We start from the raw sequence: 26,707 nt of genomic DNA, 5'->3' as shown, positions 1-26,707 counted from the left end.
CAAAGAAAATAGTAGCACAACCATCTATGATCTTCTATGGAGAAATATACAAACTGTGACTTGTGTGTGAGGTTATCATGTAATCCAGACAGGTGAAAGTATTCGGCAGATAAAAGTTAATATTTTAGCGAACTCTTCTCTTTTTCAGAACAACATTTGGGCTTTGGTGTATTGTACTAATAATTAAAGGTATAAATCAGATATAAGCCAGTTATATTGGAGCCGGACCATGACTCACTGGGAGAGATTCTCTAATATTGAGGACCAAACTCTCCCCCAGAGCAGAACACAAAGTCAGCCTTTAAGTGAGGATGATACCGGCATCGATCTCTATGGAAATATTAGACCACATTTATTAAACTGTTCTAATAGAAAGGGCTGTATTATCCGTAGCGACCACATTGCAGCATTCATTTCTAAACCTTTTGCATGGGCCTACTGTATCTGCAGAAGTTTTAGGCAGGTATGGAAAAAATGCTGCAAAGTAAGAAGATTTCAGAAATCGAAGTGTTAGTTTATTTTTTATCAATTAACAAAATGCAAAGTGAGTGATCAAAGGAGAAATTTAAATCCGATCAATATCTGATGTGACCGCCTTTTGCCTTTAAAGCAACATCAATTCTTCTAGGTTCACAAGGGAGGTTGTTCCACACATCTTGGAGAGTTATCCACAGATCTTCTGCGGATGTAGGTTTGTGCAAACATAGACAGATACTTATCTATCATATTCCAGAAACTTTCCAGAAGCTACTGTATACCAAGCAGAGCTGGGTCACATGAGCAAGCCTCTGTGACGAAGATTAACCCTTTTTGTGCTGCCTGTCAGCAAGTCTCACAATATGTTACAACATACAGTTTACACAGAAATCACAGCATTTGCATGGAACACACTGGGATACCACACATGGTTTTCTAGCAGCTTTAAATAGTGTTTCCGTGGTCAGACTTTGTGCTTACAATTCCAACCCTGACCTTCACCCTTTGACACCTGTACAGCGATGTGGACTTACACAGGGGCACTGGGTTGAAACCTCGGAGTAGCTGCTGCTTTTTAAAAAGTTGCAAAATTTGGCGCATTTCCACTCCAGTCACCCCAGGTGTAATTTTTGAGTACACCAGTAATGTAGTGCAATTTTGTGGTGCGTAACATGCGACTTTTGGCACCAAAAAGTCACAAACAGTTCAAGACAGGAAAAAAAAATACCAATTTTTTACTTTTCACCAAATTCATAAATTGCGTACGCCGATTTTAAAGAATTTGGTACCCAACACAGCAACTAATACCACAAGACTAAAAAGGAAAGTGACTTAAAAAACGCAAATAATGAATTGGGGCCTAAATTATCAGACAGGAGAATAGTCAGAAAATGATCCGAGGTCTGAAACAGAAACAACAGTAGCAGAGAACAGGGATGTCAACCAGGTAAAGCAGAACTTATAACTGGCAGTGGGAAACATGGTTTAATGAGTTTATATAGTGGGTTCACAGTTAGAATCAAATACTAAACAAGACAGGAATTAACCCCCAAGCTACCTGCCTGGAAATCCCAGGGAATTACATTGGACTGCCGTGTTGTAGTCCTACAACAAACAGCAATGAAAGTGCAGCGCTGCGAAATAAGCGAAAACAGAGGGGCAGATACCAACATAAATGTTACACCTTGTTGTGTTCTGCAACTAAGAACTAAGGAATAGAAGGGAAAAGCTACCCCTTCAATGAGACTCAGCTTAAACCCTACGCTGGGGTGGGTGCCCTATTCCTAGTGAATAGCCCCACCAACACTCCTGCACTGAACTCAAACGAAGACCTGAAGGAAGAGGAAAAAGGGTCCCTAAAAAATCTAAGGACTGGAAGTAAAAACAGGAGACCTCCTAAAAGAACAGTTAGTTTCAGAAACCAAGATAAAAGGAAACAAAACTGATGGAACAAGAAGTCCCAGGATATCAATAGTCCTAAGCACAAAAAACACAAAGCGTAACAACACTGATGTCCAGCGAGGAAAGGGAGACAGGTGCTGAGTAATAAAGAGTGAGGAGATCACGTGACCAAGACACCCAGCACCAGAGGAAAAGACTAGAAGCCAGAAAACCACAAAAAGATGGCCGAAAAGAAAAACAACATAAATTCTAACAGTACCTCGCCTTTTACAAGGATCTTCCGGATCCTCAAGGCCGAGCCTTACCAGGAAATCTCTGTGAAAAGCCTTAATTAGCCTTGAGGCCGAGACGTCCCCGGCCTTCACCTAGGAATTATCCTCGGGGCCGAAACCTCTCCAGGACACAAGATACTGTAATCTCCCTCTATGCCATCTGGAATCCAAAATGCAAGAAATCTCAAATTCACCGTCCTCATCAACAGGAGGAACAGTGGGCTTCGCTTGCTTATCAGGCGTGTCCGCCTTCTTAAGTAACGACACATGAAACACAGAATTAATCCTCCAGGACAAGGGAATGCCCAACCTCACCGCTGCTGGTTATATGCCCCACTGACCTTTGTGGGGCATATAATTTGCTGCAGATGCAAAAACAGGAGACCTCCTAAAAGAACAGTTAGTTGCAGAAACCAATATAAAAGAAAACAAAACTGGTGGAATAAGAAGTCCCAGGATATCAATAGTCCTAAGCACAAAGAACTAACAAGGCAACTTAGCCAGAGCACAAGCGAAACAACACTGATGTCCAGCGAGGAATGGGAGACGGGTGCTGAGTAATAAAGAGTAAGGAGATCACGTGACCAAGACACCCAGCACCAGAGGAAAAGACTAGAAGCCAGCAAACCACAAAAAGATGGCCTAAAAGAAAAACAACATAGATTCTAACACACCTATATCCACAGAAGATCTATGGTTAGTATCCAACCTCCTCGCCGAGTTTTTTTTTTTTAAAGTGTGTGCGTAGAAGAATTGATGCTTTGATTTTATTCTAAATGCAAATTGTGGTCTTACCAAATATTGATTTAATTTAGATTTTTTTCATTCATTCACTTTGCATTTTGTTAACTGATAAAATGTAATTATTAACACTGCTATTTTTGTAACCATTCTTACTTAGAAGCATTTTTCCATACCTGCCTAGAACTTTTGCACAGTGCTGAATATAACTGTTTATATGGACATTTGTATGGACCAACACCCTATTCCCCCAATGCAGTCATAGCACCTGTGATCACTTTCCAAGTATCAACGTATTGTATATAAAAGAAAATAGCACTGTTATATGAGCCCTGTATGCAAGTTTCTGTTCGGATTCAGGCACAATTTCCAATACACCTTCAAATTAACAAACAAATAGAGGTAGATAGTGCAGTAATAATGTGAAAAACCCTCTACGATCATGGAAACAAAAGCAATACAAATAGACCAGTCAATACAAGAACATTTGTCGAGGCCACAAGTGCTATGACCATTCTGAATATTTTTTAGTCTGTATAAAACCAACACTCTCGCTAATGAGTATTCCCAAGAAATTCACATTCATCACTGTCTTAATGTCCATTTGTCATTTTCAATCCATGTCATTTGTTTTGCTAAACATGCTATCCAAGCAAGGGCCTTATCTCCCTTCCCCAAGGGTAGGGAGAACTTGTGCAGCCAAGAACAAGTACAGATGGCAGGAACCATCCTGGGGGGCATTACCAGCACTAGTAGAGACCACTCTATAAGGTCCAGATAATTTTTAGATCAGTCTGTATATGTTAATGTCCTAATTTATCTTTATTGCAGTCAGAGCTGGTTTTCTTCTACTGCAAAGCTATAAAACGATAAGCCTTTTCCAGCCTCAAGGGATTTTGCCATAATTAAAACTTATCACCTATTCATAGGATAGGAGATTATTGTTAGATCGCTAGGATTCCCACTGGGACTTCCACCAATCATAACTAATAAGGGTCCCATGTCCCCCAATATAAATGGAGCAGCGGTCTGGCATGCAGAATGCTGATCCAATGAAAGTCTACGGGACCAATCAAAGTATTGGGAACTGAGCAATCTTACACTTATCTCCTACAGTTGCAATCTAAATTACTCAACCCACATTGCAAATAAGGTTATGAAAATGTACAAGCTTTATGCTGTTTGCAATAAGCCTATAAAACTAGAACAATGTAAATATCTCCAAACAACTAATATAACAAGAGGTTTTCCCAAATTCTTCAGAAAATGTCACAATTACTGACTACTGCAGTCTCAGATTTATTCACCCCTTCACGATAAACATCTTTAGTACTTAGTAGAGCCCTTCTGGCTGTTATGACCCGATGCACACGTAATGTATAGTCTGACACCAGCGTCTGGCAGCGTTCCCGAGGAATCTTAGCCCAGGCTTTATGGACAATAGCCTCCGGGTCACTGGTATTCTTGTGTTTGAGTAAAATCCCACCAAAGTTTTTCTCTGGTGTTCAAGATAGGGAACTGTGACAGTCACTCTAGATCTTCCAGGACTTCTTCTAAAACCAGGCCTTGGTGGACTTTTGTGCTTGTTTGTTTTATCCCAGGAAGAAGTGTATCTGCTGTTTCACCGGTCTAGTGAGCTCATCATAAATCAAGTCATTTAGAACTAGGTCAGCGGTCAGCCCCACATCTAAGCTGAACATACAGCTTATTGTTATACAATAAAACCTGAGACATCACTGAGTGCAGCCTCAGCTCTTCTGCCTCTTGCTTGTTCTTTGAACACCCAAGTGTACCTGCTATTTTACCCGACTTTTGACCTGCTCTTTCACTCTGGGGCTGCACTCAGTGATGTCTCAGATTTCACTGTGACGATAAGCTGTGTGCTCAATTTAGATGGCCGACCGGCCACTGAGCTCTTACGTCACTGACTTGATTTGTTTAGATGAGCTCACAGGACCAGTGAATCAACAGATGCACTCACTCCTTTGATAAAACAAACAGCCAGGGAAAAGTGTTACCTCACACAAAGAAGCAACTTAAAGAGTCTCTGCCCGTGACACCAGTATATTTATTTCCCCCCTTGCTAGAAGCTCTGTATACACGACCATCGTATGCAGTATCTTTATATTTTAGGACAGTTACACAGGATACAACATAAGTGCAGTTATAAACTTATCTCAGCACAGAAACATTTTTTTAATACACATCAAATTGTGGAACTTCTTAAAGGAGTTGTTCACTACCGTAAAACCATTTATCAATTGCTATTTTTCCCTGTATAAAATAAAAACAGCGATGGCGGCACTGGTTCTCCTTGGGACACACGTAATGTTGTTATTCCATGGCACGGAAGCCCTGCAGCCAATCAGTAGCTGCTTCACTCTCACTCGCTTCAGAAGGTACTGATATTCGGAAGACGTCAGAGAGTAGCAACAACCACATCTCTTCTAGGTGTCAGTTTCCTCAGACGGAAGTGAGAGTGAAGCAGACACTGATTGGCTGCAGGGCTCACGTGGCATAAGAAAGTCACGAGAGCCCCAGGAGATCCAGTGCCATGAACAGGTGAGTACAGGCTGTTTTTCTTCTATATGGGGGAATATAGCAGTTGAGAAGGGGTTTTTCGAGTAGTGGATAACCCTTTCAATATTTCAAGATCTTTTGATTAAAATGTAGTTTTGTTTGTGGTACAACACCTTTAACTTTTTGAATCACTCTCTTGACAACCCAAGACATCCTAAGATTCTTTAGGAATACTGCCAGAAGCAGGTGTCTGGCTATGCATCACATTGGCAGCTGGTCATAACAGCCAGCGGAGCTCTACTAAATACTAAAGATGCTTGTCATGAAGGGGATGAATAATTCCAGGACTGCAGTAGTCAGTAACAGTGGCAATTTGTGGTGAATTTATAGAACCCACTTATTATATTAGTTGTGTTTAGCTATTTACATTGTTCTTGTATGATTAATTTATTGAAAACAGCAGAAAGTTTGTCAATTTTGCTTAACAAAATTGCACTGGGGATTGAATAATTTTGATTACAACTCTATTCTTTGAAAAGATAATAAATTTTGAATTGTTACCTTTAAAAATGCTATTTACCTGCAGATAGAGTGCAAATTTGCAGGTAAATAGCAGTTTAACAATGTTTTGCTGAGATACTGGAAATGTGGCTGCAGGGAGTAAATGAGGTTTTATTCTCCCTGCAGCCACTCGATTCCAGTCATTGGGGCAGTGCTGAAACTGTCAAAGTCACCGCACACTAGACAGTAAGTACGCTGTAATCACTTCCCCTACATATTGAATGACAGCCTGCTCAGCACACACACTCTGCAGAGCCAACGGTCACTCAAGATGCAGGAGTGATAACAGCACACTCATTGTACAGTGAGTAATGACTGTTACAGTACCCTGCACCGCCCCGTTGTCTGGAAGTGAGCGGCTGCAGGGAGACAAAAACATATTTTTCTTCCTATAGCCACACTTCCAGTAACACAGCAAAACACACATGGATAAAACACTATTTACGTGCAGATTAACACTGTTTCTGCCGGTAAATAGCATTTTTAGAGTAGACAGGTTCACTTTAAAGGGGTTTATGATAAGTTAACAAAATAGCCTATATTCTCCCGTTATCTTCTCTGGCACTCCAGGGAGCCCTACACCTGTCTTTGTTTACTTGACTGCAGAGCTGATGTGCCATGTCTACATGTGACCACTGCAGCCAATCAATGGTCTCAGCGGTCAAGTGTACAACATCACTGAAACCCAAATGAACAAAAACCAGGGAAACTACTCGCTATGCAAGTGATTTGGAGAACTGTTTAATAAAAAAAAAAGTGGATATAAAGATATATTAGGAAGCAAATAATTACAGGCATACTGCATCTAGGTATAAAAGAGTGGTGGAAGGAAAATGTCTCCTGCTGTGTCAGTGAACCTCATGTCCTCGTCTTGTGGCTCTTGTGTTGTGTGAACATCAAGTCATTAGTCCATGATTGTGGACACTGTGTATATGAAACTGTTTCGGTCTAACTGCTGTTAACCTGTGTTCTCTTTCTCTCTGTTCCCCCTGCTGTCTGTCCTTCTGTCTCTCTGTCCGTCCTGCACTTCTGTGGTCTCTCCCTTCTTCTCGTCTCTCCTCTCTGTCTCGTCTTGCTGTAGCAGCGAAGGAAAACCCGAACCCGAGGGAGTAACCTCAGTGTATGTAACACCTCAATAACATGCTCTCACATTCTTATTATTCTCCATGTATTGCTACACTTCACAACTCACATTGTTGTCTTTCTAACCCGCTGTCAATATGGATCTTTCTGTCTTTGTATTGTTTATCCTGTATAATCAGAGATGACATATTTATGTGGGAATATGTTGTAGGAATGCCTATGTATATAATTCCATTATTTATGGATGACGTCATTAGGCCAGGGACACTCTTGTTCAGCTCATTCAGACCTCTGTTTTTTTCATGTGCGAGGGAAACGGTCCGAGTCAGTGTCATCTGAATTTTTTCTTACTCAGTTTTTCTCTTTTCTTGAGAAAAGGACAGCATAATCGGAGGGCATCTGAGTGCTTTCCAATTTTTTCACGGACCCATGGACTTAAATTGGTGATTTTAATCTGATAGTCGAATCAATATCGGACATGTCTCTGCGATTCTGCATGGACCCCTCTCTCTGCTAATAAAATCAGACATGTGAACTGCCAACATAGACTATACTAAGTACGGGTTGCATCTGTGAAAATCATGGACAGAACTCGTATGCAAAAAACAGAAGTCTGAATGAACCCTTACTTGGAAGTCAAGCCTTACATTTGTTACGTTAAAGAGGTTGTCCACTACTTTCATATTGATGGCCTATCCTTAGAATAGGGGTCCGACACATGGCATCCCCGCCGATCAGCTGTTATCGGTGCAAGAAGTACTCACTTGCCGAGCTTGGCCATCTACTATAGTGGCTGCCGCGGGATACTGCACATCCGCCTCCTATTCATTAGAATAGGAGGCGGATATGTAGTACTAAGCCCCGGCCACTACAAGTAGACCGCCAGCTCTGCAAGTAAGTATCGCTGGCACTGATAGCAGCTGATTGGCAGGGGTATCGGGTGTTCGATCAGACGTTGATCAATGTAAAAGTAGTGGACAACCTCTTTAATGGGGTATTCTGGTTTCAAGAAATTATTGCCTGACCTCTAGGATACCCACCAGTTGCCTGAATGGGGCATTTTTGTCCACCCCCCCCCCCCTCTGAATGGAGAGGTAGTGCGCATACTGATCTGGCGCTCCATTCATTCTCTATGGGACTGAATGAGAAAGACGAGCTCAGTACTTAGCAACATAGGGAATGAATTGAGCAACAGAGAAGCATGTGCACAGCAAGGGAGAACAGTATCTTGTTCAGGCTATCAGTGGCAGTCTCGGTGGTCGGACCCCCACAGATCTAGAATTTATCACCTATTCTGAGGAGAAAAAGGAGGAAAGGAGCTCACCACGCTGTTAGACAATCAAAGCACACAGGGAACTTTCAACAGATGGGTGCCGAGCCCACTGGTGTAGCGCCGCCATTAAACAGAAGAAATCCAGCATATCCACCCGATAAATGTAAAATGAAAATTTTTTATTTGGAATTCATTAAAAACAAGGGGATCCGCTCAGCATATTAAAAACCTGACTCGTTTCTGGCATAAAGCACGTCCTTAGCCATAGGATACACAAGGTTCTACATGTTGAGGAACCAATCACCAATGATACCATAACAATCTGTCAGAAACTGCTGCGCACAAACACCTATCAGGAATGGGCACACATACAAGCAAAATATAATACCAAACACAAAACACTTACCTATTCTGAGGATAGATCATTTGTTCTTGTTACCGGAATACCCCTTTAATCTGACTTTAGATAAGCGCTTCTGGCGAGAATACCATTGCACTTATTCTGATAATAGATGGAAAACAATTTCTTATCTCTTAAAGGGAATGTCCATCTGACACACTGTCATTTATGACTTTAGTCTGAGTTCTATGTATAAGCAGTTTACAGTAACATACCCTTAATTAGTGCACCCAGATAGCAAAAATTGTACAATTTAAAGTGTACCTGTACTTTCATCTGACTTTTCAGAATAAGCGGTCATGTGAGTACATGAGGATAAGCAAATTGTCTCTTCAGAGAGGAAGAGGACTTGAACTCTAGCGCCACCTACTGGATGTAGCAGTCCTACAAGTCACTATCAACCCTTTAACGAGCCTTGCCATATGACTTAAAGGGGTACTCCCATCTCCAAGATCCTATCCCAATATGCAGTTAGTGTAATAATAATATTAGCAAATGCCTCCAATTAGAAATGTAGTATAGTTCTTCTGATTCACTATGTCTCTTTCCTCATGTGCAGGCATTGCAGGACATTAAGTATCCATGGTTACAACCACTAGAAACTACCTAACTGCCATTATATCAGTGGTCGTAACCATAGATATCTAAGTTCCTGCAATGCATGCACATGAGGAAAGAGACATAGTGAATCAGGATAACTATACTACATTTCTAATTGGAGGTATTTGATAAAATTATTATTACACCTATTGAGATAGAATCTTAGAGATGGGAATAACCCTTTAAGATAAAGCCAAACCAGAATCTTAACTTTTAGACACCTGTTTCGGGGGTGTTGCCCCTCATCAGTGCAAAGTATAAGATTTGATTTGGCTAGGTGAGAGGCTTAAGACTGGGATCAAAGGGGTAACGTTTCTCCTTGTGGAGCCTGACAAACCCGGCCTGGCATGTCAGAATGAGGAGACTTATATGCGATGCATGCTCCTCTGGGAAGGGACACTATTTCTAGACATTATATAGCTTACATCCAGCATTTTCTACCTGCTGCTACGATGTCTCCCATACACCACACACACAGACATGAGGGATTTCTGCTCTCCTGTGTCTGTGTAGCAGAAGAAGCAGGACTGAGGACATTATACGGCAATACCAAGCAGTGTAGCTGTGAACCTAGCTCTAGAGTGAGATAAAACACTATAAACAGGGGCAAAGTCGGTGTGTGTGTCTATCTGCCTCTCACTCTCCCCCCCTCCAATCTCCATAGACATTAATCTTTTTTTGCCTTGTGCGGTTGTATAGATCCTGCTGTATTACACAGTCACCATCTGCCTCTAACAGCAGTGACCACAGCTCGCTCTGATCACTGCTGTTAACCCACTCAATTTCACTTTCAGTTATTGACGGTGATATTTATACCATGCAACCCGCCTGGGTGTCATTGCGGACACCCATTGGCCCCCCTGAGATGCATTGGTTGGTTGCCAATGGGTAGCCATGGCAAGGAGGGGCCAGAGAAGACCCTCGTCGCTGCCTATTTCTGTGAAGCCCAGCATGTGGCCGATTATCATAAGAGACCATGATTTAGACTATGTACTGCAAGACTGAAGTATTGTAATATATGGTACACAAGTAATCAAATAATTGCAGGTTTAAGATTCCTTTTGGACTAAAAAAAGTGAAGACTTAAAAAAACAACAACTGTTTTTCAAGTATTAAATAAAAAAGTGTCAAATTTGAATCACCCCATCTTTTTCACCAGAAAAAAATAATAATAATAAAAAAGCATATTTAGTTTCGTCGCATCTGTAGAAGTCCAATCTATTAAAATCTAAAATTCTTTAACCAGTAAGAGAAATGTCAAAAGAAATAAAAGGAAATGGCAAAAGTTTTTTGGTCGTCCTTCCACAAAAAAAACCAACTCACTGTATGTATCCAAAATGGTACCAATGAAAACTACCTCTCAGTGGGCAAAAACAAGACCTCATTATAGCTACAGTACAGACCAAAAGTTTGGACACACCTCATTTAAAGATTTTTATGTATTTTCATGACTATGAAAATTGTACATTCACACTGAAGGCATCAAAACTATGAATTACCACATGTGGAATTATATACTTAACAAAAAAGTGTGAAACAACTGAAAATATGTCTTATATTCTAGGTTCTTCAAAGTAGCCACCTTTTGCTTTGATGACTGCTTTGCACACTCTTGGCATTCTCTTTGCCAGTGTAAATATGGTGATACCAAATTTCTATAGTTTTTGATGTTCCATTATTTCGTACAACTTTACATCAGCGGACATGTAAGAGGGTTATAATTTGAGCAACAAACTAATTTTTATTGGTAGTATTTTGTGACTTTTTGATCACTTTTTATTATATTCATTGGGAGGCAAAGTGATAAAAGAAACATTTAATTCTGAATGTATTTATTTTTTAAACACCATTCACCAGTAGGTATAATTGCCATGTTATCTTAATCGATACGGTCATGTGATGACTAGGGATGAGCGGACCCGTGGACGTTTGGGTTCTTGTATCCAACCAGAACTTGAACTAGAACCCAATTGAAAACAACCCGAACTTTGGAGCAGGAAAATTCTCTCTATTAAAACGGATTTCTGGGAGAAGTCTGTGTTTGGCGTTTAGTACCGGACACTTACGAACACCGAACTTTACGATTGGGGTTCTCTCATCTCTAGTGATGACCACTGGAACCAGCGAGAGAGCAGCGTGTATATAACTCGCTGTAAGGCTGTGTGCCCACAATGGGTTTTTAAACATTTCTGCAGCAGCAATTCCGCTGCAGAAACGCTTAAAAAACGCATGGTAGAAGGCCTGCCATGTTCCCCAATGATAATCCGCATGTGCTGTGCACATGCTGCGGAAATTTCCACTGTGGATTATCATTGCGGAAAAATCCGCAGCACTACCAATTATTTTGCGGAAGCGCGGCGTTTTCGCCGCCATTGACTTGCATTGGAACGCATGTAATCCGCATCACTGGACCTGTACATGCAGATTCAATGTGCGGATGGTACCCGGGTCTGGAGAAGAGGAGACTCTCCTCCGGACCCGGGTACCATAGAACCTGTAAAAAAAATAATAAAATAAAAAATATACATTATACTTACCTTCTGATGGCCCCCGGTCTCCTGTCTCTGCTTGTCGGCAGCTCGCGGTAGACTAAAGGACCTGCGCTGACGTCATTTAGTCATGTGACGGGTCACGCGACCGCTGACGTCTGCAGATCCTTAAATCTACCATGAGCTGCCGGCAAGCAGAGACAAGCACACCGGGGGCCATCAGAAAAGGTAAGTGTAGATTTATTTTTTAACATTCTTTCGGTCACACTATATATATCCATGCCGGTTGCATGGATTTATATAGTGTAACCAAGTTGTCAAGCACTTTCCAAGTGATGCTAAAATCGCTTGTCAACCCGCATGCGGAAATGCATGTGAAGAACGCTTCACATCCGCTTGTCCCTGGCAGGAAAACGCATGTACAATCCGCATGTACAATCGGCATGTACAATCCGCATGTACAATCGGCATGTACAATCCGCATGTACAATCGGCATGTACAATCCGCATGTACAATCGGCATGTACAATCCGCATGTACAATCGGCATGTACAATCCGCATGCGTTTTTTTCTGCCAGGGAGATGCAGAAACGCTCAGGAAAAAATCCAGAGCATTTCCGCATCGTGGGCACATAGCCTTAGGATTCGCATGATACACTGCCTGACAAAAATTTGTCCTGGCCCAGAAGACCCTTATAATACGAACACAAAATTTTGGACCTAAACACATCATGATGGTATTTGAGGTTGGACATTAATTTGAGGCACATTAAGATATTTTGTTTCTTGTTGCTAAGCATGGGGAGTTCATACTTGAAGGTTTTAATAACAGATATGTGTTACATTGAAACAGCAGAAGTCACAAATCTGCAAAGTGCTGTTGTCTTGTGTCACCCTTCTGTACTGGTATTGTGAGCCTCTTCATTTACAGAGAATACTGACGCAATGTGGATATGCTACAATGTTTGTGAAGATATGATGTGTCGACTGCCAAGGAAAATGAAAAAAAGTTTAGTCTTAATTCGCATTTTGATTTTTTTCACCAATTTGCAAAGCTTCAGGTGTCCACCCTAAGCATATCCACCCCAAGCGTGTCCACCATGCACCCAGTGTATCCTGTATTGTAAATGAGTGTCTTTTTGGCATAGATAGGGCCACTATCTGCTGATGTACCTTTGTTTCACTGTTTAGTTAGTATGGCAAGTGATGCAGTCAAAGGCCTAAGAATATCCCTGTAGGCTTATATAGTTGCATACGTTATGGCTTTAGTTGGAGGTATTTCCCCATATTGTCTCCTGACAAAGCCCTACCTCCCATCTACAATAAAAGTCAATGGTATCTTCGCGTCCGCCATGGAGCGCTTATGGAGATCTCATCACGCTGCTGCACATCATTTTTACCCCAGCAGCGCTAGCGCTCATATCTTCAATAGTATTCATATCTTTCAGACACCAATACAATACAATCAATCCAAATCCCACAAATGAGGGCGGCAAAAAGCCATCCCCCTGAGAGACCCCCTAGACCACTGCCTCCCAAGATCTCAGAATCCACAGAACCCATAACCTGTAATATTATCTTTATCAACAAAGCCATCCAGGCCTGCTCTAGACTTAGAGGATGCCTCCTCACCAGGACTAGGTATAAAGAGATCATTAATAAATATAATAATCATTTTATTTATATAGCGCCAACATATTCCGCAGCACTTTACAATTAGGGGGGGACGTGTACAGACAATAAATGCATCACAGAGCAACACATGGCTGAACAGTTACAGGAGGAGGAGGGGTCTGCTGCTCGAATCTTACAATCTATAAGGAAATAGGGGGACACAATAGGTAGAAAGTGCTTGCTATGTATGGTCCAGCCATCATTATAATAAATAGGGCATTTCAGATATCGCTGCATCACCAGGTCACCAGCCAGGATCTGTCTGAGTGCAGGAACCAAGTGCTATTAGGTGCATGGAGGAGGTGGAGACAGATGAATAGGACAGAGCAGATTCTGAGGAAAATTTAGAAAGCGGGAACGGGGAGAATTAGATTAATAAAAGTGAGGTGATAGGTGTGTCTAAAGAGATGTGATTTTAAAACACGCTTAAAACAAAGGGGCTAGATAATAGTTGGATCATCTGGGGTAGTGCATTCCAGAAAACTGGCTCGGCACGAGAGAAGTCTTGGAGACGGAGGTGCGAGGTTCAGATTATGGAGGATGTTAGTTTTAGATCAGTTGTGGAGCGGAGAGTACGGATAGGGTGATAGACAGGGATGAGGGAGGAGATGTAGGTCGGTGCAGAACTGTGGAGAGCTTTGTGGGTGAGAGAGATAAGTTTGTATTGTATTCCGTAGTGAATGGGTAACCAGTGCAATGGCTGGCACAGGGTAGAAGCATCGTTGTAGTGGATGGACAGAAATACGACCTTGGCTGCCGCATTGAGGACGGATTGGAGAGATAGTTTGGTTAGAGGGAGACCGATCAATAGAGAGTTGCAGTAGTCCAGACGAAAATGAATAAGAGTGACAGTAAGAGTTTTTGCATTTTCAAAGGTGAGAAAAGGTCGGATATTGGAGATGTTTTTAAGATGCTGGTGACATGAGAGAGTGAGCAATTGGAAATAGGGAATAAAGGAAAGCTATGTGTCAAATATGACACCAAGACAGTGAGTGTGCCGCTGGGGAGTTATGGTTGAACCATCCAAGGCAATCGCAATATCAGGGATAGGTCAGTTAGTAGAGGAGGAAACACGAGAAGTTCAGTTTTGGAGAGATTCAGTTTCAGATAGAGGGAGGACCTGGTGTTAGAGACAGCAGACAGACAATCCCTGGTATTTTGTATTAAGGTAGTGGTGATGTCAGGAGAAGAAGTGCATAATTGGGTTTCATCCGCATAGAGATGGTACTGGAAATCAAATCTGCTGATGGTATTCCCAACAGAGGCAATATATAGGTAGAAGAGGAGCGCGCCTCGGACTGAGCCTTAAGGAACCCTGAGAGTATGAGGAGCGTGCCTCGGACTGAGCCTTGAGGAACCCTAACTTACTGAATAGGGGGCCTAGGATTGAGTCCTGAGGAATCCCGATAGTAAGAGGAGGCTTCCTAGGACTGAGCCCTGAGGAAACCTGATAGAAAGAAGATTAGATGAATAAGAGCCAGCAAAAGATACAGTGAAGGAGCGGTCAGAGAGGTAGGAGGAGAACCAGTAGAGAACAGTGTTCTTGAGCCCATAAGAGCGGAGCACAGTGAGGAGGAGCTGGTGATCCACAGTGTCAAATGCAGCAGAGAGAACCAGGAGAATCAGCAGGGAGTAGTGAGTATTGAGTTTAGAGATGAAGGAAAGATTAGAGACAGGTGTGTAGTTAGCAGCGCAGTTCTTGTCAAGGGATGTTTTTTTTTGCTTTTTTTTTTAGTAAAGGGGTTATTATGGCATGTTTGAATGAAGAAGGAAAGATACCAGAAGAAAGAGAGACAAATAATTTTGTTAGGTGGGTAGTGACAGCTGGGGAAAGGGACTGAAGGAGATGTGAGGGAATATGGTCACTGGTGGATTTTGTAGGGCGAGAAGAAGTGAGGAACTTGGTAACTTCTTCTTCTGTAACGGGTTCAAATGTGGAAAGGCTTGAGGTGCGGGAGGGAAGGGGATCCAGGCTTTGAGTGGACTGTGTGAAAATGTTCTGATGGATATGGTTGATTTTTTTCTAATAAATAAGTAGCCAGATCATCAGTGCTAAGGTTGAAAGATCTCTGTACTGTCCCCTCATATATTTGTACATTGTAATAAAATCGCCCTTAAGCCTTCATCTTTCCAAACTGAATAACCCCAAGTTTGATAACCCGTCTCCTACAATCCACCCATTCCCTTAATAACCTTGGTTGTTGTTCTCCACACCAGCTCTAATTCAGCGATGCCCTTCCTATACCTGTTAGGCTAGTTTACTGGAGCAGCGACTTTCAATGGAATACTGTAGCCTTTATACATGAATAAATAGTGGCCAATTTCTCATTCTGTGCTATTTTCAACATTTTTAAGTAAAAAAAATGTATTGAGCCTATTCAAACTAATGCAAAACATTTCAGCAATATAATATGTGATCACATTGAATGCAAGCTTATGCTGATTTAGTGATTATAGGGTTTGTCCACTATTAGGACAATCCCTTCCCATTCCAGCGATGTCAGCGCGGGGTTTCCCGAGACTCAAGTGACGTGGTTCTCTAACGTGAGCCCTGAAGCCAATTAGAGGCCGCTTTACTCTTACTTCCTTCAGATGAAACTGACATCTGGAAGAGGTGAGAAGTGCTGCTGCTCTCTGACTTCTCCAGATGTCAGTTATGTCCGAATGAAGTGAGAGTGCAGGAGCAGCCGCTAATTGTCTCTGCAGGGATCATGTGACATCACAACGCCGTGCGAGACCGGGCGCTGACACCGCTGGAACGGCACCGGCCCTGAAGGTGAGTACAGGCTGTTATTTTACACGGGGCAGTATAGTAATTGACAATGCGTTGTCCGAGTAATAGACAACCCCGTTAAGCTCAGATGATGCATCTTAACATCAGTAAATCATGCAGGAGATAAAGGTTCCTTTCTTAGCTCAGATAGGATTGTTGCTCTGACTCAAAAAAATGGAATTCTGTGGTCAGTGGCGTAACTGGAGTCCTATAGGCCCCAGTGCAAATTGGACCACCTGGGACCCCACCAGTATATTGGTCAGCTGTAATAATGTTCCTATCTTGGCTCCCAACCTGTAATACTGTCCCCCTCCAAGTTCCCAGCCTGTAATAATGTTCCCTGGCCTGGGTTCCCATTCTGTAATAATTGCCCCCGTTCTGGCGCTCTTCTCTAACACATTTAAAAAGTAAAAAAATAAATAAACTATCGCCACTCCTATGGTGAGAAAAGTCCTCTTCCTGCTTCATAGCCAGCGCAGGGCATAGCATGACAGTGACGTCATTCGCCACCTGCGGCAGCATATAGTAATTGGCTGGCAGCATATAGTAATTGTGGTGCAGGGAGCTGGTGGCTCTCTGCACTGCAATACATTTCAGCTGATGAAAAAACGGTGCTGGCGTCAGCGAGACTCCTAACTCCAAGGGCCCAGTCGTGGTCGCATCCTCTGTGACCATGATCTTTAAGCTCATCTGTGGGTAAATACAGTTTAAATTGTATTAGGGTGGATTACTGGAAGCGCAGTCACAGGGGGGAAATGAGATTATATTCTTCCTGCAGCTGCTCCTTTCCAGTCATTGGGAGGTGCACAGAGGTGTAACAGTCACAGCGCACTATGCAGTGAGTGTGCTGTAATTACTCTCCCTGCAGCTTGACTGACAGACGGCTCTGCAGCATGTGTGCAGCATGTGTGCAGCATGTGTGCAGCATGTGTGTGCAGAACAGGCTCTCAGTAAAGATGGATAGTAATTACAGCTATGCTGAGTGTACGGTGCGATGTGACTGTTACATCTCTGTTCACCTCCCGATGATGTGAATGGAGCAGTTGCAGTGAAAATATAACCTCATCTTATCCCTGTATCTGCACTTCCAGTTAACCAGCCTAACATGCTTTAAAAACTATTTACCTGCAGAGTACCACTATCTTAAAGGGGTTGTCCAGCTTGAGGATAAAGACTGCAGTCACTCTATGTGACTGCAGACATTTGAATCGATTCTCTAGTGCTGCCGCCAGGAGCGGGCAATCATGTGATCGCGTGTGATTTGCATACTTCCGGCCACTTTCCGACTAGACGTGCCCAGCGTCCCTCAATTCACTTGTATTGAGTGAGGCATTGCACGTCTAGTTGGCAAGCGACCGCATGTATGCAAATAGCATTCTTGCGGTCACGAGGCCTCTCGCTTTCGGTGCCGGAGAATCCTCAGTGTGGGGTGCGAGCGCTGCCTGTGAGGATTCAAAAGTCTGTAGTTACACAGAGTGACTGCAAACTTTAACCTCAAGCCTGGACTACCCCTTTAAGGCGCAGCAACAATACCTATCACAGCTAGTTTCCAATCTAACAAAGCAACCTCTAGGATTTACTGACATTAGATGCATCATCGGAGCTTAATCACTTTATTAGCCTAAGCTTCTATTCTTTGTGGTCACATATTGTATAGCTAAAATACTTTTTGCATTATTTAGTATATGCTTAATAACATATTTTGATTTAAAAAAATTGTTGAAATTAATAATGTTGAAATTACTTTTGACAAATTAATTGGTCACTATTTACTCATGTTTATAGGCTTCAGTCTTCCGTTGAAAGTTATCCAGTAAAAGCAGTCTACCTCACGGTATATACTTATACAGTAGACTGCTATTTGAGAAATATGTCTGGTGCTTTTCCTGGCATATATATTAAACAGAAGCAATTGACTTGACGTGTACAGAGCACAACTCCTTTCACTAGCTGGCTGTTCTGCTAAATCTGACAGAGATCCAACAGATCACCCTGTCTGGCTGTGTTGGCACTCTCTGCGGTACCTCTCCCTTTTCTCAATATTAGCCACTTTCAACAAAATGACGTACAAGTATGTGAAGAAGATACGTGGTCATATTTGAACATGCAATTGCCTCAAAAGCCCAGCGGTGACTGACAGAAGGCAGGGGCATACCATCCATAGTGGCAGACCACACGGTCGCTATGGGGAACTCCCTCTATCATCACAATTACAGCAGAGTCCACATCCACAGGACGTGGGTACCCTTGAATAAATGGTGTGTCGGAGCCTGCGACTGTGAGTCTGGGTTGTGGGGGGCATCATACTGAGTGAGGGGTTGGCTGTGGGGGGGCATCATACTGGGAATGCGGCTGTGGGGGGCATCATACTAAGTGTGTAATGGGACTTTTGAGGGCATCATATGGTGTGGGGGACTGTGGGAGCCATCATCTTGAGAGGGGGACTGCGGGGGCCATCATAGTGAGTGGAGGCCATCATACTGAATGAAGGGATATTGGGGACATCATACTGTGTGAAGGGGTGTGGAGGCCATCATACTAAGTGAGTGACTGTAGGCCCAACATACTGATTGGGTGAATGTGAAGGCCATCATACTGAGTGGGAGCCATAATACTGTGTTTGGAGAAACTTTTGTTACATCATACTATGGGGGGCACTTTAGGGGATAATATTGTGTTGGGGGCATTGTAGGGTGTTATACTTTTTCTGGAGGCACTGTGGAATCCAGGTCTGTGGAGTCGATAAGCCAAAACTTTGACTCCGACTCCTCAATTTCCATGACACCGACTCCAAGATAAATTTACTGTAGCACAGATTCATCTCAGCTAAAAGTCTAGACCCTTCGATCAGGAATAGGACAGACATTTATAGGACATTTCATAACTTTCCCAAATTCTTATGAAAACAATTTTCCCCACAAACTGCATTGAACTACTGTACTCAATTTATTATATATTTTAGGAGTTGGAGTCGGTCCATTTTATACCGACTCCGATTCCACCAAAATAGGCTCTGACTCCACAGCCCTGGTGGAATCATCATACTGTATGTGTGTAGGGGGCTGTGGGGTGAAATTTTAGGGTGTGTGGGGGAATTCAATGTGGGGATATCATACTCATGTCTGAGAGTGGGGGCTTTTGGAGCATCATACTCTATAATGGCCATGAAAGAGGTATTGTGGGAGAAAACACTAAGGGGCTTCTATAAGAGCATAATTACTGTGTATGTGTCACAATACATGTCCCACTCCCTTTTTATAAATGTTGGGAGATATGACTCCACCTAATCTGCTGAATATTTTGGGGGGTATGGGTGAGGGCCAAATTAGAACTTTTGCTATGGAGCCCCTGTGATTTATATGAATGCCATTGATAGGAGGTTTGCTGTCATAATAAAAAAAAACTTCTGATGATGGCTGTTTAACCCCTTATTAACAAGCCTCCATATGGCTACATAAATAATAATAATAATAAAAAAAGTTCCTTACATATTTTGTATTTCTGAAATCATACTGTACTGAATCATAGCAAAGGTGTAAAATATTATATATGCAACATGATGAACGAAGCAAATTTAAAGTTAAGTTAATCAATAAGTGATATGTACTCCAAAATAATGTTATTAAAAAAGAACCACTAACCAAATACACAGCTACTTGCAGAAGTGTTATGTCTTTCTGAATGAGGCAAAGCAAAAATAAAAAAAATAAGGTCCTATGGCTTTAAAGACTGAGTTTAGGCTGTGTTCACATGGAGCATTTTTGCAGAATTTTTTTTATGCCAATTAAACTCTGCTTTTTTACAGTCCCAACAAAAACTATGAGGTTGAATGAATTTGAGAACTGCAGCAATTTTTAAATCTGCAGCATGTCAATTCTTTCAGCTTTTTTTCGCCCATAGAAAGCAATAAGAAAGTGCAAAAACGCTTCAAAAAATGCTATGGTATTTTTTTTTCATGCCGTTTTGGGCAAATAAAACTAACTATAATAAACATGTACTGTAGATAAAGCACACATGTAATCCACACCCGAGGAAAAAAAAAAGACACTGTAAAAAATGCGAAAAAAATGCAGTTAAAATGGTGAAACCAGGGCATCTTGATAGTAGCATTTTTACTGCCAAGAGAGCAGGTTTTCACTGCAGGAAAGAAAAACACAGCATGTGTGAACATAGGCTTAGAGTATGGACCTAGATTTCTGCCCATGAAGAGGTGTCTCCTGTACCTAGATCCTCCATCTGTGGCTTTCCAGACTTCTGTCTACAATCATCTAGATAACTTGAAAGAAATAAAAATGAATATTGGTGGATATTCATATTAGGTTACAGATGTTCATGAATTATGGAAGTAACATATGAGAAGATCCCATGCTCCTACTAACTGGAGAACAATAATATTAATAATATATTTATACGAATAATACAGCAAATGAAAACATATGGTACAGACCAGAGAAATCTGTATTTATATATATATATATATATATATATATATATATATATATATATATATACACATATATTAATCCTTGATTTAGCCAACAGAATGAAAAAAAAAAGAAAAAAATTAACAGGGATCTGGATTTTTTTGTGATATATCCAGTATATTACAAAATATGTGCAGCTGAGGGATGAGATGGGTCGTCAATGTCCCTGAAATGAGGCAGTTGGCAACAAGGTTGGAAAAATATTCATATGCCTTGAACTTTTCCACATTTTTTCAACTTAAACTTAAATGTTTTTTTTTTTTTATTTGGATTTTCTGTGATACCAGCACAAAGTCGAAAGTATTTGTGAAGTGGAAAGGAAATGATAAAGGGTTTTCTAATTATCTTAAAAATATAAATATGAAAATTGTGTTGTGCATTTGTATTCAGCCCTCTGAGTCAATATTTTGTAGGACCACCTTTTCACTGCAGTTACTGCTGCAGTCTTTTGGGGTCTGTCTCTATCAGCTTTGCACACGTAGAGGTGACATTTTTGCACCTTCTTCTTCGCACACTCGCTCTCGCTCAGTGAGATTGGATGGAGACGTCTTTGAACAGCAATTTTCACATCTTGTCACAGATTCTCACTGGCATTTCGGTCTGGACTGTGACTGGGTTCGTTCACAAACATGAATATGCTGTGATCTAAACCATCAATTGTAGCTCTGGCAGGATGTTTAGGGTCGTTGTCCTGCTGGAAAGTGAAGCTAATGCCCCAGTCTCAAGTCTTTCGCAACCTCTAACAGGTTTTCTTCCAGGTTTTCCTCCAGGACTGCCCTGTATTTAGTTCCATCCATCTTCCCTTGAACTCTGACCAGCTTCCCTACCCCTGCTGAAGAAAAGTTGCCCAACAGCAGGATGCTGACACCACCATATATGACGGTGGGGATGGTTTTTTCAGGGTGATGTGCAGTGTTAGTTTTCTGTCACATATTGCGTTTTGCATTTAGCCCAAAAAGTTCTCCTTTGCTCTCATCTGACCAGAGCACCTTCTTCCACATGCTTGCTGTGTCCCCTACATGGCTTTTGCAAACTGCAAACGGGACTTCTTATGGCTTGCTTTCAAAATTAGCTTTCTTCTTGTCATTCTTCCATAAAAGCCAGATTTGTGGAGTATGAGATTAATAGTTGTCCTGTGGACAGATTCTCCTACCTGATCTGTGGATCTCTGTAGCTCCTCTAGAGTGACAATGGGCCTCTTGGCTGCTTCTCTAATTAGTGCTCTCCTTACTTGAGATGTCAGTGTAGGTGGACGGCCATGTCTCGGTATGTTCGCAGTTGTGCCATACTCCTTCCATTTTTGGATGATGGATGAAGAGTGCTCTAGAGATTGGGCTATTTTTATAACCTAACCCTGCTTTACTCTTCTCCAGAATTTTATCCCTGACCTGTCTGGTGTGCTCCTTGGTTTTCATTATGCTGTTTGATCCCTAATGTTCTCAAACAAACCTCTGAGGCCTTCACAGATCAGCTGTAGTTATACTGAAAATAAATAATACACCGGTGGACTCAATCTACTAATTATGTGATGTCTGGAGGCAATTGGTCACTCAGGATTTTATTTAGGGGTATCAGACTACAGGGGGATTAATACAAACGCACACCGCAATTTTCAGAGTTATGTATCATTTCCTTTACATGTCACAAACACTTGCTACTTTGTGTTGGTATCACATAAAATCCCAATAAAATACATTTCAGTTCAATTACTGTGATATCAAAAATGTATATACGGTGTATATTTTTTTCTTTTAAGTGGTGAAAAGATTCATAAATTTGAAAAAAAAAAAAAAATAAAAATTTGTTTTACTTTATTTTTTAGTCCCCTTACGGACTTTAACCTGGCATTGTCTGGTTTCTTGTTCTATCTCCTCCAATACAATAGTCATTGTGCAAGTTTTAATTATTCTTTATTAGAATTTATGATTTATTAGAATAATTTATTAATTATTCTACGTTTGGCAGATGAAACAGTTCCTGTGTCGGTCTTCCATGAGTCCAAGCGCAGGGAGCTACCAAAAGTCATGTCTGCAATTTGCCGATGAGACTGGCGTGAGACTCACGATATGAGTGAAGTTGACACCTATACATTTTATTATATATATTTTACATAAAATATCATCACTGTTGGTTAAACTAAAGTTAGGATTTCTATTGACTTGTAAATTAAATTTTCAGTGGTCCATCAGGGTTCAATCTTTTCAATATGCCAGTACACTAGACATGCCACACGCACACGTACATAACCAGTATTACAAGCAATACAGTGGTCCCTTAGGCTACAATGGCCTTAGGATACAATATTGTCTTCCCAGAGCAATTGTAACTTTAATAAACCTAAAAAATCATGCTAAGTATGCTTGTTTTCCAGAAACAGCGCCAATATTCTCCATATGCTACATTTGATGTGGAACAGTGGTGCCGTTTCTGAAAAAAAGCAAGGCGGGACACTTTTTTTGTAATCCGTGACAAATATGTAATATGTACTCAACGTGGAGAATTTTGCCAATTTCTTCTTGCTTTGATCTTACTTGTCTGCTCTTGGTAGAGTACGACTATACGCTTACCATTTTTTATTCCTCATTTGCAGACTATAACAGATGGAAGCCCAATGAAACGTTCCACTTCAATGCTTGGTCATTCTCGATCCAAAGGTATCCGACTAAATGAATACTCGTTAGAGCGAGTCACCCCTGATGAGGGCCCCCGCCATGGCCACCAGCGCAGAAGAGAGCGTGGACATCGGGTGTCTGAACGCTCGTTAACTCGCTACGTAGACATGGAATCAGGTGGGTGAATCTCTTTTTTTTCTCCTCTTGTGTTTTATTATCTGTTTTGTTTCGCTTTTCTGTGTTTTATTTGTACATAATCTGGGGAGTCATCAGTTTATCTAATATCCGAACCAGCCGAGGTGTAACATATTAGGTTTCTATACATGATGAGATTTCTGAACAGGAGAAGATAAGTCAATGCTGGGAAAACAGGGACGGACGGACTAGCTACCTGCCCTATAATGTTAGACAAATTTTGTAGTAGAAATGCTCTAAGTTGCCAAGTGACAGCCTCAAAATCTTAATGATTTAGAGATGATCTGCAAAGAGGAGTGAACCAAAATTCCTCCTGACATGTGCGCAAACCTCATCATCAACTACAAACAATGTCTGACTGCTGTGCTTGCCAACAAGGGTTTTGCCACCAAGTATTAAGTGTTGTTTGCCAGAGGGATCAAATACTTATTTCTCACTGCAAAATGCAAATAAATTTATCTAATTTATAAAATGTGATTTTCTTGATTTTTGGGGGGATATTCTATCTCTAAATGTTAAAATTAACCTACCCTTAAAATTATAGACTGTTCATGTCTTTGTCAGTGGGCAAACTTACAAAAACAGCAAGGGATCAAATACTTATTTACTCCACTGTAGATATGACAGTTTCTGGCTGTGTTGGTTTCGTCCTTCCACTTTGTATTGTTAGAGATAGCAGCAAGGAAAGAGGGAATGAGGTTTTTCATGCCAGATTAGAATGCAAAGAGGGGGAAAGAATCCAAGTGTTCAGGGAGGGCAGATGATGCAGCATGTATTGAATCAGGGTATAGTCAGTGGGAAATCACACACATGCTGCAATAGGGAGAAGAGATTATACAGGCTGTGTATTAGTAAAGAGAGAAAAGAGAGCACTCACTGCACTCTACAGCACTCGTGTCAAACTCTGGCCAACAGGCCAACTCTGGCAAGCAGGGTGAGTATATTTGGCTCGTGATGCCAGTCGAGGATATTATTCTTTATGAAGGACTATGCGAGGCCATTACACTGTATGGAGGACTATCTGGTCCATTATACTGTATGGAGGATTATGTGGGGCCATTATATTGTATGGAGCACTATCTGGTGCATTATACTGTATGGAGGACTATGTGAGGCCATTATACTATATGAAGCAATATGTGGAGCCATTATACTATATGGAGCACTATGTGGGGCCTATTACTCTGTATGGAGCACTATGTGGGGCCATTATGCTATATGGAGCACTATGTGGGGCCATTATACTGTATGGAGGACTATGCGAGGCCATTATACTGTATGGAGCACTATTTGTGGCCATTATACTGTATGGAGGACTATATGGGGCCATTATTCTGTATGGAGGACTATGCAAGGCCATTATACTGTATGGAGGACTATGCAAGGCCATTATACTGTATGGAGCACTATTTGGGGCCATTATACTGTATGGAGGACTATGTGAGGCCATTATATTATATGAAGCAATATGTGGAGCCATTATACTATATGGAGCACTATGTGGGGCCATTATACTGTATGGAGGTCAGCCCTCGACTTCGTCCAAGCTTTTAATTTTGGCCCTCTATGTATTTTGAGTTTGACATCCCTGCTCTACATGGTGCATGAATAGTTTTTCATTTTTTTCAGAACTCTGTAAACCTAACCTAATTTCTTTTTACCTGATACTACCTATAGGTCTTGGTACAGAGCTCAGTACCACGACACAGTCATGTGACCTGCCTTCAGAAGAACGAGGACGAACCCGAGACAGAAAGCATCACCACCACCATCACCATCATCACCACCACCATCATCATCACTCTGGATCTGATAGAGAACGTCTAGAATATGGGAGACCAAGTTCTCGTTCACCAAGTATGGGTCGAGACTACGCTCCACACAGACAGGTGGGTTCTTCTTTCAATGATATTTATACATAGGGACTGGGTCAGCTAAACTGTAAGGGAGGGAGAGCAGGGCAGCATGAAAAACACAGGCTTTGGAGACAGGAACAGTTATGACAATAACTAAAAACAAGCTACTAATAACATGTAACTGTATATGGTCTCTGGTCATAAGACAGGTGTCACGGGCGGAGGGCTACCTCTATTATATCCACATGGCATATGAAAATGATTGTTTAAAGTGTTTTTCAATGTCTTCATATAAATATCCTTTTTTTAATAAATTACATTAAACTACCCTCATTATCCTTCAATGCTATGATTAGGTTGGGCCGAGCATGACGGCAGGGTAATACATGGCTTATTCTCTATTGGGTTATAAAAACCTAACATCTACAGCAAAGAAAATCAAGACAGGCTGAGATTAGGCACATTTCTATCATGACAGCTACATAACTTATCACGTCTCCCTCCCTTTTTATACAACAAAAGGGTCCCATGACGCCCATCCTCGCAGTTCTGACTACTAAGTAACAGGGAGAACTCTGTATTACAGGTGTCAGTGGGGGGCTCCAGATTAGAAGGATATGCTATGGAAAAGGTTCTCTAGACAGTAATGACATATACATTTATGAACATTAATAGTAGCTTGTATTTATACTCAACGTTCTTGAACATACTGTCCCTGTATCCTAAGGTTTGTTATCTAAAGAGAATCTATCACCAGGGATTTGCTACATAATCTGAGAGCAGCATAATATATGGGCAGAGACCCTGATTCCAGCAATGTGTCACTTACTGGGCTGCTTAGTGTAGTTTTGATAAAATCCCTGTTTTATCAGCAGATTATCACTAGAAGGCTAGTTAGTCTGCGGCCAGGTAATCCAGCCATGCCTCCACCACTGATTGGCAGCTTTCTGCCTATGCACAGTGTACACAGAAAGCAGCCAATCAGTGGTGTGGGCGGGGTCAGACAGAGCTCAGCATTCAGAGAACTGCTAGATCTACAGCAGATAAAACAGTAATTAAAACTGCACATCCAGTAAAGTGACACATCACTGGAATCAGGGTCTCTTTTCCTACATTATGCTGCTTTCAGATGGGGTAGAAAGAAACCTGGTGACAGATTCCCTTCAAGAATTACATTATGTTGTGCATTAAAGGGAATCTGTCAGCAGGTTTTTGCTATGTAATCTGAGAGCAGAATGACATAGAGGCAGAGAGCCTGTTTCCAGCGATGTGTCACTTACTAGGCTGTGTGTTGT

The 26,707-nt window shown here is 41.5% G+C and overlaps 1 protein-coding gene and 1 long non-coding RNA gene across 10 annotated transcripts in view; one reads left to right on the top strand and one right to left on the bottom strand.

The window, feature by feature from the left end:
* The window catches only part of LOC141167029 (uncharacterized), a 148,055-nt gene that overhangs the window by 16,641 nt on the left and 104,707 nt on the right, over positions 1-26,707 (bottom strand). The gene's annotated exons all lie outside the window — the stretch shown is intronic.
* The window catches only part of CACNA1A (calcium voltage-gated channel subunit alpha1 A), a 691,505-nt gene that overhangs the window by 661,475 nt on the left and 3,323 nt on the right, over positions 1-26,707 (top strand). For 5 of the 9 annotated variants that reach the window (XM_073654327.1, XM_073654325.1, XM_073654328.1 and 2 more), the window contains exons 44-46: positions 7,054-7,092; positions 23,340-23,538; positions 25,234-25,445. In XM_073654327.1, coding sequence (XP_073510428.1) covers positions 7,054-7,092; positions 23,340-23,538; positions 25,234-25,445 — 450 coding nt within the window. The remainder of the gene's footprint in view (positions 1-7,053; positions 7,093-23,339; positions 23,539-25,233; positions 25,446-26,707) is intronic. The other 4 variants (XM_073654330.1, XM_073654329.1, XM_073654326.1 and 1 more) reach the window with 2 other exon arrangements.

The sequence above is a fragment of the Phyllobates terribilis genome, unplaced genomic scaffold, assembly GCF_046119375.1.
Source record: "Phyllobates terribilis strain yellow unplaced genomic scaffold, ASM4611937v1 Scaffold_11__3_contigs__length_659146591, whole genome shotgun sequence".
Lineage (NCBI taxonomy): Eukaryota > Metazoa > Chordata > Amphibia > Anura > Dendrobatidae > Phyllobates > Phyllobates terribilis.
This window is presented reverse-complemented; position numbering and strand designations above follow the sequence as displayed.